Source organism: Rhopilema esculentum, chromosome 8 (genome assembly GCF_057945365.1).
Source record: "Rhopilema esculentum isolate cy_ngs chromosome 8, ASM5794536v1, whole genome shotgun sequence".
NCBI lineage: Eukaryota > Metazoa > Cnidaria > Scyphozoa > Rhizostomeae > Rhizostomatidae > Rhopilema > Rhopilema esculentum.
The window spans coordinates 4,091,230-4,104,385 of record NC_142822.1 but is presented as its reverse complement, the minus strand read 5'-3'; the positions used below and the strand labels follow the sequence as shown (position 1 = coordinate 4,104,385).

Genomic DNA, 13,156 nt, shown 5'->3' with positions numbered 1-13,156 from the left:
TCTATTTATTACCAAAAATCCATAAAATGCATACCAGGAAGGTCTATACTAACAGGGTGTGGCTCCAAAGGCCAAACAGAAAACTCACATTTTATATCGGTTACTTTCTCAGGTCTATAGTGGAGACAAGCACATCCTACATTAAGAACACAACGCACTTTTTGCAAACTATATTCAACGCGGTCGAAAAGATTTCAAAACAATTTTGGCTAGTTACATTAGGTGATGTAAAATCACTATACACAAATTTCTCCTAAAACGAAGGCGTTGAAGCATTCATACAGGTCATGTCACACCACCACAGGAAAACAACCCATTTACGAAGAAAGTTCATTCTCAAGGACTACTTTACCCTCAACGGTAAATTTTACCAACAAACAGAAGGGACTGCAAAGGGCAGCCCTTTCAAACCAAACTACGCTAACATATTTATGACTACAATTGAAAAGAACATCTTAGAAAACACAACAGAAGGAAAAAAGCCAATAATCTGGAAGAGGTCTAATAGGCCTTTTTTACTGATGTTGAATATAGAAGTTGAAAATTTAGGATATATACCATTTTTTTCTCAGTTTCCTGACAATATGACCTTATCGCTTTATGTCTGTTTTTTTTCATAAAACAATCCATTTTTTCGAGTGTTCTAGCGACAGCTGTTGCGATATGGTATTGTCATGATTACAAGATCTTTATTCAGGACACTGTGTGGTTGCCGCTGAACAAATGTTTTTACAAATTCCACGAAGGAATGTAAATCAGGGGGTTTAGAATGGCACGATAAACGAACTTGTTAGTCGACCTTGCATTTGTTCAAAGGTCCGTCGGCTTTCAAAATTTTGCATCATATGGAAAAGCGCAGTTAAAATCGAAGACGTTATTTTTAGATAGCACAATATATTGTGTAGTAGAGTGAGAATAAAATTCTAGTTTATATGATAAACCTATGAGAATTTCAGCGCCATGAGATGTTATATATAATTCAGCAAGTCTTCGCCCTAATGCGCATGTGCATATGAGATACTTTCTCATTGGTTCCGAAATGGCACTCTTGACTTATGAGCACGCATTGTCATCCGGCTGTGTCACCTTTTGTGACAAATGTTCTAAAAACGAGGCGGATGTTTATTTTTCAGGAACAAAGCCTGTTAGTGTACCAGTAAACATTGGAACAGCCTATTTGGCAATCTATCAAAGGTTTAATGCCATATTTGACTGTAAACTCAAGAAATTCCATTATGAAATTCGGAGCGGATTGAAATTTTGAATCGTTTGTATCTAGCGATTCTCTCTTTGCCAGGTGCCGATGAAAAAGCTCTCATTGACCAGATGGCATTATTTGTAATTTCACGGTGATCGATGCAATGTTTTGAATAAATTTACATATTATGATGTAACAGTACTTAGAGTTAGTTGTAGAGTACGAGGCCATGGAGTAGAACGTATAATATGTGAGCACATGATTAGGCCCTTTTTAACAACATAACAACCGATAAATATTTTCCTTATGCACACAGACTTAAATTAAATCCTTAAACCCAAATTCAATAGCCACTAAATCACATTTATACAAAATTACTAAATTTTCATTTGATATCAACTTTTCTTAACCCAGCTTCCATTTATACAAACTGTATTTGGACTGAGATCTTCACCATAGAACTTTTTCAGGAATTTCTTTGGTTTATTCGGACATTTGGTTTCAAATGACATGAAATAGCATTTGCGTAAAGGGAAAACCTCGTTCATGTGAAACGTCCGGCCTCCTTCTGACGGGTCCCATAGATCATTTCCTTTCTGGGTGTAATCATAAATGTCCAAATGATGATTTTCACTAATAAGTCTTCCAAGAGGCTCGACGAAGGAACAGTGATCTGAATATCTCGGGACTATCTGCAAAATAAACAGAAATATAACCATAAAATCATTCTTCACACATTCTCAAGACCACGGCGAAATTATACCAGTTGTTTTTATCTGCTGTTCAATTTGTTTGCAAAAAGAATTATTTTCAATAGGATAAGGAGGATTGCTTTAGTAAAATGTACTTGAAAGAGTGCATTTTCCAGGGAACTAGAAGCATCAAAGTTCGAACATTTCCTGCTACTTCGGCGGCAACCATGGTGCCGCCTCGGGTAGTAGCTATATCCTTTGCCCGTTCCGATATAGAGATTTGACAAAACTATTAGGAAAATTCCGTTATTATCAAATTAAAATGAAAGTTGTGAGTTATATACAGAGTTAGATTGACAAAATGCATTGCAGAGGTTTGTGACAGCAGCTAAAGAATTTCAGGCAAAAAATTTTTAATCAGGTGAATTTGTAGTCCACCCCCCCCCCCCTCCCCCCAACAAGGCCTTCCTAGCGACGGCCCTGCTTAGGCCTAACATCTTTTCGAAGCAAATTCGCCTTACTAGAATCGCAACGAACAAATGCACGAGAAGTAATCTTCTCGCTCCGTGTCGCTATCGTTTGGCTACGTTCACACTTCTCCGTATTCCTTACCCCTAGCGAGGAGAAAATTTTTGCAACCACTCCCTTGATTTTAGCTTAGAATAGATTTATGAATATTTCTAGGAGGCATTTTCTTGCAGTTTTTTTAAATGTTTCACTATTCTCGGCATACATTTAATATGTTTGAGTAATTCCATTCTTAAAAATTGAATTAATTACTTTATAAGGCCCCAAGAGAGCCTTTAAGCTCTGGGGAAATTTGCCCCTTTGCCCCCTTTCTGCGGCCCTGTTTATTTGATGCCTCTCAGATTCCTAATATATCATTGAGCTGGGCGACATTTTTTGATAGAACCTTCAATCGCAAGAAGAATTTTAAAAAACACAAGCCTTCCAATTTGTTAAGTTTTTCCCATCTAGAGGTGCTTTGACGCTGAATTTTTCAAGTTTTGTTAGCAATGGTGCTTGAACACTCCCCTTAGGCACAATATTTAGCAATTGCACTGCTAACACCCTCATGATTTAAGAACAAATTAAGAACAACCCAACCTCATAGTTCTAATAAGGCTGCGTACACACTGTGAGCAAAATAGCGTAGCGAAGCGAATGAGCGAATTAGCGTTCAGATAATTTGTTCTGAAAACAATACGCCTGTTCACGCAAGGGCCCGTTCACACTACTCCGTTTCAAACTAATCCGTTTTCGCCTTGTGTTTACACTACTCTGCTATCGAAGTCGTTTGAAAACGCTAATGAAAACGGGTACTCTCGAATACGCTCCTGTTTCAGTGTGAACACCAAAAACGGAGACATTTGAATACGCTGACACAAATACGAAATTGAGTTTTTCGCGATTTGATTTTATTTAATTTCATTGATAATGACGCCAATTTGTTGAGGATTCGTGAACGCCTGTTTTCAAAAATGAGGCCACCACCAGCGTTTTTGTTGGAGCAGTGTGAACACTTACCGTATTCAAATCGTATTCATTCGAAAACGGATAAGTGTGAACGGACAGCGTTTTCATTAACGAAAACGGAGCCAAACGAATACGGAGAAGTGTGAACGTAGCCCAACCAGTGGCGGCGCCAGCTGCTGCAGAGTGGGAGGGTAATGGGTGTTACCCGTGAGACCACGCCCTATTGGCCTCGTTTCAGTGCTTTGTATCAGGTCAATTTTCCTTAGGAGATATGACCTACCCATACCTAGTGCTTTTTAATCCGTTTTTAGACGAAATATGTAGACCATGTTTCGACAAAAGTGTGGAGGTAATTACCCCCCCCCCCATACCACCCCTTGGCGCCGCCACTGAGCCCAACGATAGCGACACGGAGCGAGAAGATTACTTCTCGTGCATTTGTTCGCTGCGAACGGAAAGGAATAACAGCAATGGACGTTGATTATACCGTTGCCATACAACCAATTAGTAATTGGGGATAGTCTGGTGATGCTGGTCTTCAACCAGACGAGTATGTCGAGAGACTGTGTAATCATTAAGATACCCCCTGACTTTTACAACCAATGTTTTAATCCTGATTGACATGTTTATAAAAGATCAATATATGCTTGTATATTTGCTTGTATATGCTTGTTGTTAAGTGTTTTATAAACTTTGGCCGCTAAAATTCTATCGAAGTTGAGTTGTGAGCCTAGAGATCCTACAGTATCGCGGATTTAATATCTTACCACAGAAGAGAAATTTCTATTCTATGATCTTACGGACGAAATTGAATTATTATTGTGTATATAGTCATTATCGTGTATAAAGTTATAGCTGTTTTGGAGAATCGGCGCCTTGAACCTATACAATCGGATTTACTATATTTTTCGAGCTAGTCCTTGGAAGTTGGTACGGGGCCTACCCGCGTTCCCCACCTCAAGAAGTTATCTTGTGAAAATATACAACACAGTATGAAAGGACATGGCCTCATATTTGGGGAAGAGGGTGGCCCCCAATAATTGCCAACTGTACTTTATGCGGGAAGCAAAACAATGAACATCCCCCCACCAATATAAATTTATTTCCGACTACAATAACGAATCAAACGTAGATGGCTAAGTTATCTGAAATAGCCTCGTCATTTCTAAACTGTGGCACCAAATGATGATATTCACCAGATAAAAGCAAATATTCATGAAAATCAGGTCGTGCCTCTTTTTATTTCGTGAACCAAAAATCTTTATCTTCCATAAAGAATATTCAAGGGATCAACTTTCAGATAAAATCATTCTTTTTGTTTTGAATCAGCCACTGCGTCATTAAACTTAACCCTGCAAGATGGTTTGATTCGTGATTTTTCGATGAAGTCCACACCAAACCGATCTATCTTTTACAAAAGTAGGTTGTCAGAGCTATTGTTTCACTTCAAAAGTTTCACATCTCCATCTACACCTTCTTTATCTGAGTTAAAAACCCTTAAACTGCATGATTTGTGTTAAAGCTGCTTACATTTGTTTATGAGACTGTTAATATGATTTCTCCCATCTGTTTTCAAAATTTCTTTGATACTTTGACATCTGTTCATGAGTATGATGCACGGCAGGCTACTAAAGGTGATATTTTTATGATACGTAAAAATACTTTGCATTATGGCTTACGATCAATTAGATATGCAGGGGCTAAAGCCTGGAGCAGCATTCCATCAATTATCAGACAATCTGCCTCAGTAATGATTTTTCGTCGTGATCTGAAACTACACTTCTCAACCAAATACAAGTCTTAAATACCTCCATAAGGCAGCTTCTCCTGACACTGACCAATCAAAGCACTCAAGATCTCAGATTTGAATAATGATGAGTGTTTAGCATAGGGGGTGCTCTCTCCTCGATTAGTTTATCTATTGAGATAGCTCCTCCTTAAGAAAATTCTACTTCATACAAACTCCCAATTCTGTTATATTAACTTTGTTTAAGTCTATTGTTTATCATTTTCATCTTTTTTTATTTTGTAATTTGTATTAAAATTCTAAGTAAATTGTATTTAAATAACGATCAATGTAAGTTAATTGTACCAGGAAAATTTATTTAAAATTTTATTAAATTGTATTTCGTTTTAAAAGATTTTGTATGTAGTTGGATTTATTAATTTTGAAACTGAAACTGAAACTTTTCGCTCACAGCATGTTGTTCCGTTCGCTTCTGTTCGCTTCTGTTCGCTTCTGTTCGCCCCTGTGTAGTGACCATTGTCATACCGTAAAATGTCTTCTATTGTATAATTGTCATTAACACCTTCGATTGTCTCCGTAACCGCAGTAACGTAATCAACAACACTTTGTAGCGCTACTAGCGTCCCCTCGTTTTATATGTATACGCCCAGTTTTGTGATTAGTTCAGTTCAGTTAGAATCAAGACACGCAATAGTCACATCGTCGCTTCTCTGGCTCCGTGTTCTCTGCACGTAAAATAAGACTCGCTGGGTTTGGAAATGACACGTTAGTCAAGGATGGATTTATTTAGTGCTTACATTGATCGCCGTTCCGATGTACACTAAACCTGTTCGCTTTGCTTCTCTTTTTCGCTGCAGTGTGAACGCTGCAACGGTTTTACTGAAAGTCAAAAAGTCAGCCTGAATATTATTTTAACGGTTCTTTTAAAGAAGGTTAACTCCTTATTTGACAGTTTCAAAGTGCCGACAGTTCCTTTTCCTTTCTTATATTAGGCATCCGACGGGTGTCAATAGGAACTTTTGGGAGGCAGCTGCCCCCATGACACCCCAATATAAACAGTTTGTTCTTTTTCATTTCATACTCTGTTTACAAAAATAACAAAAAAGACGGTCAAAAAACTTCGTCTCTGAAAAAGTGGGGGGGGGGGAGGGGTGCCTGGAAACCCATTTTTGCCTAAATTCCCATCTATTTTCCTGAAAAAATGAAAAAATGGCACCCCGGCTGTGTTCTAAAGACAAATCAGCATATTCACTGTGTATTCATACCTTTCCCCGACATGTATACCGTCGTCTTTTTGAGTACGGCAAGTAAAAGTCTTTGTTCACATAAATTGAAATGCCTTCCTCGTAGCCTGAAAACGACTTTTCCGTTCTATACTTTTTTATCTTTGGAAAGTCACTTCGATTCACAAGAATATCAATATCGGTATCGTGGGGTATTAGGTCGCCGTTTCTGAAAGCACCCAGCAACGTTCCACAAGTCAATAAAAAATCTATCTTCTCTTTAGCGGCCAGCTTTATCCATGCATTGAACAATTTCTCTAACACTGGCGCTGCCTTATTGCTGCCGCAATTTCCATCCCCATACATTGTAAAATCCCCAATGCTCTTTGGGTAAACATCGTCCTCATTTCTATCAACAATCAGCAATGCATCCGGTTTTGGAAATTCTTCATTCGGTAACTTGTGTGCTTTAACAACCTTTTCAGTATGTTTAGTTGTAATTAAAGTTCTGTTGGCCACTATATGAGTTGGAAAATCCTCTTGAACAAGGAAATACGTTTCTGAGTCTTCAAATGTGTTGTCTGACTGCTGCCTGTATTTCTTCGCACGAACAGCAATGGTTAACTTCGTAAAGATTCTGGCAGGCGAAAGTTTGACAATTAAAAGAACCAAAGCTACAGAAACGAAAACAAGAGCTTTGATAAGACTCCTCTTACTCAACATGCTTAGGAAGCAAAGATCATAGCTCCTGACTGAAACAACATGTATTTTATGGTAAGATGACCACGTGTAGCAGGTTAAAGATACCAGCAGCGTGATCACGGCGGACGGGGGATGCTAGCGGCAAGACTGTCACTCACACTGAGCCTGCAGCGTATACACTATTGTTTATAAGAAAGTTTTTTTCAGCCCAGCCCTCATACTTTCTTAGCTATTTCCTATTTTCAGCACTAAAACTTTTTAACACTTTCTTAACGTAAAATTGGAAAGTTTTACGTTACTAAGCATGCGCAGTGATGGAGAAGATGAAATACTATAAATATGCTATATTTCTCAAAAACCCTCAACGTCATACTGTATTCGTCGTTTCCTGTTCAGCACATTACTGTAGTATAGTTGAAATATTTCACTCTTACACCACAATTTCCTTTGAAACTTTAAATATCTACATTTTTCAACTTTCTTAGGTTTCAAAGATCCAGCCTTTAACTTTCTTAACTTTTTGAAGAACCGAGCACAAGTTTCTTATAAAATACCTGGCACAGGCTCGCAGGGTCTATTTTATGGAAATTTTAAAGACCACACTTTAAGAAAAGAAAGCTGTATATGAAGCATGGAATTTCAAGATATCGACCGTTGCCGTAGAAAGCGTTTTTCTTTATTCGTGTAAACAAAAATATTCAACATAACACGATTACAAATATGTTTCTATTATAACCTATTCTTTATGGACTCCGACAGTAACAGTAGTTAAAGGTTAACATTGCTAAAAGCACTATTATTCATACTCATTTTAATATTGAAGGACACGCTGAGCCAAGAAATTTGAAAAATTTAGAAAATTCTAAATGCGCACGATGAAAATCTTGCATATTGAAAAAATCATTATTTTGACTGACTGACTGAAATAAAAGACTTATTTTGACTTGAGATTTTTTTGCTTGCAGCAGATCGAAATTGTAGTGCATTTCACGCTGTTTGGCCGCCATTGTTGTTATTGTCGCTAGATTCAGGGGTGTTTTACAAGCACTGATTGGCTTTTACACCATTTGAGAGCAAACAGCTGATTGGCTGTAACATTTTTCGCTCTTGTTGGACCAGATTAATCTAGGCCAAGGAACTTGCGGTACGATTTATGGATGTTTTGTACTGTTCTGTTATGGTAAAAAGTTTCAAAACTCTATCAACAGAAAAACATGTTTATAACAAAAATATAGCTAAAATGAAAAAACCCATTCAACAATTTTGAATTTCCAAGACCACATTTTTGATTTCCAAGACCACAAAATGTGGGAAAACCACACTTAAATAGGCCCTACAGGCTCGATGCGAGACTTTGTTTTGTTTATTCAATAAATTTGTGAGAAAAGGACAATAGGAGCTGTGTCACTGTTTTGTAAACAAACCAATTAGTACACAGTGTTAAAATCGGGAGTTTTACGCACAGAAACAAGCGTTTTAAGATAAATTCATCCGAAGTATATTCTTACAGATCACAGCATTAAAGCGTGTAATAAAAGCGGAAGTAAACATCGTTGTTTCTAACACACGCATAGTCAATTTTTCCATTGACTATGGTACACGAGACGTTGTGTGCGAGGGGCAAATCCCGAACGCCTTTGATGGAAATCCCATCGTTTTATCTCAAAATCTCTGGAAACCCTTTTGATTTCGTGGAAAACTTATTCACTTTTTTAAGAGTGAATTGCCCCTCAGTTGTGTGTTTATAGCCTTCAATTAACTCCATCAATTGGTTTCCCTGAGCCAGGAGTGGCGGCATGGGGGGGCAAGGGGGGGCTTGAGCCCCCCCTAGATTTTTGTTAGCCCCCCCGTCGGCAGCCAATCAATTTTTGCTTTCTCAATACCGTCGGCACTTGATGGATGTCACCCGGTTTACATGTTGTTTAAATGAAATAAATAATCGAGGAGAAAACTGCACTGGCTGGTTTATGGTTTTCTCAATGGCTTTTCTTCGGCAATTTTATTATCAAAGTGGCATTATATCCTGTCGCTTCCGTGAAAGCTGTGACTTAATTTCATGGTGCTCCTTCGCATGACCCACAATACCATGGTGCTCCTCTCGGTTGAAATTCCTGTTGCTGCTTGGAATTCAGGCGAAACGTGCAGATGCTTGATTTGGATCATGTTTTGGACCGTTTCAAGGAAATTTACCCTAACAACAGCAAAATCACGCTGTCATAAATAAAGTCTTTAATGAATTTTCTTCTTAAGGGATTTTCTTTTCGTTTCAAGACATTATTATTGCCAATGAAAACATTTCGATCATGAGCACATTTTGCGTAATAAATTTTTCAAAAAGCACTTCTTGTCCTTTTTCATAAACTATTTTTCAATAGCATTGTTCACCGCATAGCTTGCGACAAACAAATGGTTTAGAAAAAACCATTGATTAACTTCTTCCACCATAGATAGGAAGAAATATTCAACAATAGGCAATATTTGCGCATTAAGTTTCTAACAAGGCACAAATTGCCGAGAAAATCTGGTGGACTCCGACACAGGTTGGAAAGTGGGGGACGGGAAGGGGGCAAGGGAGAATTTTGCACCCACAACAAAAGATTTTGGAAAAATGCTCTATTGCTCAATAGGAAATTTCAGGTAAAATCCGCTCGGTGGAAGAAACACTTTAGGTATTTCAGAGACCTTCCTGTCATAAAATCAATAAAGGATCAAGCAATCTTAGGTAAAATTGTGCCTCGTGTTCATTTCTCCTAAAGTTTCTCAGTAGAAGCGTCAACTGCAATTCACTATGAGCTCCACATTCAAAAGGCATGCTAAGATAGAGAGAGGGATCTAAATTTAGAAGTAACTGACAACCTGGTATTTTTCAAGACCACGGCGAAATTGTTCTTTTTATCTGCTGTAAAAAAGTTTTGCAAAAAGACAATAATTTTCAATGGGATTAGGAGGATTGCTTTAGTGGAATCTGCTTAAAAGAGTGCATTTTCCAGGGAACTAGAAGCATCACAATTCGAAAATTTCCTCCCCCTTCGGCGGCAACCATGGTGCCGCCTCAGGTAGTAACTATATATTTTGCCCGTCCCGATATAGAGATTTGACAAGACTATTAGGAAAGTCGGTTATCTTACAGAGTTAGATTGACAAAATGTATTGCAGAGGTTCGTGGCACCAGCTAAAAAGTTTCAGGCAATAATTTTTTAATCAGGTAAATTTGCATTCCACACCCCCCCCCCCCCCAACGAGGCTTGCCTCGCGACGGCCCTGCCTGCTATTATATGGGGCAAATAGATTTTTTTTTCTGTCGGCAATTTGACACATCCAGCGTCGGCAGTTACGGAGAATATAATCTTCGGCACCTTGAAGGTTTGTCTCTAGCGCCACCCCTGCCCTGAGCCCCTGAGTGCAATAACCGAACAGGCTGTTTCAGACATGAATCATGATCTTGACATTATCAAAGGCTGGGCACATAATTAGACTCCCTTCACATGAACAATTTCAGGCCGGTCTGAAACTCAGGTCGTCTCGAAATTTGATGGTGCGTGCTAATTTTGCTCCCGCTCACATGGATGTTTTCAAACCGGCTTGAAAAAGCCACAGGGTTTTGCACATGCGCATTTACGGCGAATAATTTGCGCCCAGTAATTTGATGAAAAGGTTTATTTTAAATCAGTTGTTGAAATCTATTTTGGTTGTTTTAGTCTCGGCTTTGCAACTTCATTTTACTTTGCTTCTTCAACTTATGTTTCAACTTCTTCAACATGTACCGTTTCTTTATTCCGAGAGTTTTCATGACGTCCAACAGAAGCCAAATAGATCTTGGCAAAATAAGCACAGGCTCTATCTTGCACTATTCAATGGTGAAATGGCGCCAAATTTATCAAACATGTATCCCAGAACTCTAATTTGCATCCCAGAATGCAATTTATTTTTCTCCGCGAGTTTCATCTCGCCCCGACTTGAAAAACGTTTCTGCTCACATGCGGATTTCAAGTCGACCTGAAATTTCAGACCGACCTGAACAACCGAAACGAATTCAGGTCGACCTGAGTTTCATTTCGCCCTCTCTCATGTGAGCACCTCAAGGGTTCAGACCGGCCTGAAATTTCTCATGTGAGGGGGGTCTTTTTCGATAAAGAAAATTTCAGCCGATCATTCACCAGTTCAATTTGTCGGAGAACCTTCCACTGCGCAGCATTTTCCCACACATTTTCTTTAGAAATTCTGTAGATATATAAGGTATTGTTTAAGTGTCTTTAATTACAGTTCTGTTTCTTTAGTTTTCACAGTCAACACAATCGTTGCTGAGGTGATGTGTAAACATGTTTAACTAATTGCAATATGATTAATCCCACTTATATTATTTTTATTTCTGATTGGTTGCTTACTTAATCCAAAATTGTTAATCAGTTGGTTTGTTGTTGATCGTAGTTGGTTGTTGAGTTGATGTAGGAAAGAATGCACGTTGATATCAATTGGTAATATCTTACGGTTTATCCAGCCTGTTTATTGAGGTTTACTCTCATTTCGTGATAAAGAATCAAAAAATGCATGGGGTGGGATTCACCTCACTATTCAATGACATCCCAGTCATCAAAATTTATGAACATAGACATCTTGACATCATGCTTGATTCTAAATTGTCTTTTGCCACTCACATTCAGTCAATTGTAATAAAATGTAAACGCGGAATAGGAATAATAATTTTTTTCAAAGTATTTGCCCCGCAATACTTCAACTGAATTGTATAAATTGTATGTGCGGCCACACTTGGATTACGGTGATGTCATTTACTACATCTCACCCAAAAAATGCGACTTCAGTCAAGATATCTCACTGAATAATCATATGGAAATACTTGAATCAGTTCAATATTCTGCTGCATTAGCAGTGACTGGAGCATGAAAAGGAACATCTCATGAAAAACTCTACGACGAACTTGTATTGGTTGGGAATCCCTAAGCCTACGACGTTGGAGCAGACGCCTCATTCTTTTTTACAAGATTGTCAACGATATTACCCCTGACTACACAAGATACCCTATTCCACATTTACCACAAGCTATGTATTCTTTTCGTAATGAAGATGTAGTTGGGCAGATAAGGGCAAGAACGACAAGATTCAAGAACAGCTTTTATCCCGATTGTCTCTCTTAATGGAACACACTTGACTCAGAGATTAGGCTATCACCCTCACTAAATATTCTTAAAACAAAGTTATCGAAACTTATCCGACCCACTCCTAAACTAGTATACAGGGGCGGACTGGCCGGTCGGGCTACCGGGCCGCGGGCGACCCGGTGGGCCCTCCCAAAATTATTACAATTTTTTCTTAATTTTGCTATTAAATGAAAACTCATATTGTTTGGTAGGGGCCCTCTTCTGTGGATAGAGAATGAATAAAAAGATCTCTTTGCGGTTTTCAAGTACTGAAAAAGCATTTTCCAAAATTTGGGACCCCATGTCAGCAAGGAGAATACTGGGCCCAGGGCTCACTGTCTCTAATGCAATAATACGTTATTTAACTGGAAGTTCCAAAACTGATAAATTTTCTCTTTGGGCCCTACATCCATACTTTGGTCCAGTATAAAACATGAATGATTTGCCAAAGATCTTAGGTATAAAACATCGGTGCTTACGCCAAATTTTGGTGTGTTTCGTCGGCAAAATTTCGGCATAATTCCATTGGCGTGGTCTAACTGTGCTAGTTTAAATTCGAAAATATACTGACGTGGCGAAAACCATGCGAGATTTGCTCTGACGAACTTTACAAAATACTGGTCTTGTCGCTTGAGATTAAGATCTTGGCTTTTTGGTATTTGTTAACTATTAGGGGATGGGGAATTATTGTAAATGAAAGCTTACATGTATTGTCTAGGATCTTCCTTTCGACAAACTTGATGTGCCAAGTATTCTAGATGCATTTCTGGCCATCCCTTTAATGTCATATTTCGAAAATTTTTCTTGAATTCGGCCAGAATTTCTAACCATGGTGGTGGCCTTTATTTAAGCCCTGAACAATCTAAACATTTCACCCCCTCCCCTACTTCAGTAACGTTTTGCCTGCCCTGCCTATGTTACTGATGTTACCATCAGGTTGCTGCGCAAACAATCAATAACCT

At 38.5% G+C, this 13,156-nt stretch overlaps 1 protein-coding gene across 1 annotated transcript; it reads right to left on the bottom strand.

Annotated features, from left to right (window-relative positions):
- Positions 1-1,442: 1,442 nt before the first annotated feature.
- LOC135695029 (uncharacterized) lies at positions 1,443-7,141 on the bottom strand. The gene is made up of 2 exons (XM_065213967.2): positions 6,379-7,141; positions 1,443-1,890 (listed from the first exon to the last, which is right to left on the bottom strand). Exons 1-2 carry the CDS (start codon positions 7,057-7,059, stop codon positions 1,594-1,596), a joined length of 978 nt encoding a protein of 325 aa, XP_065070039.2. The 5' UTR covers positions 7,060-7,141; the 3' UTR covers positions 1,443-1,593.
- Positions 7,142-13,156: the final 6,015 nt, after the last annotated feature.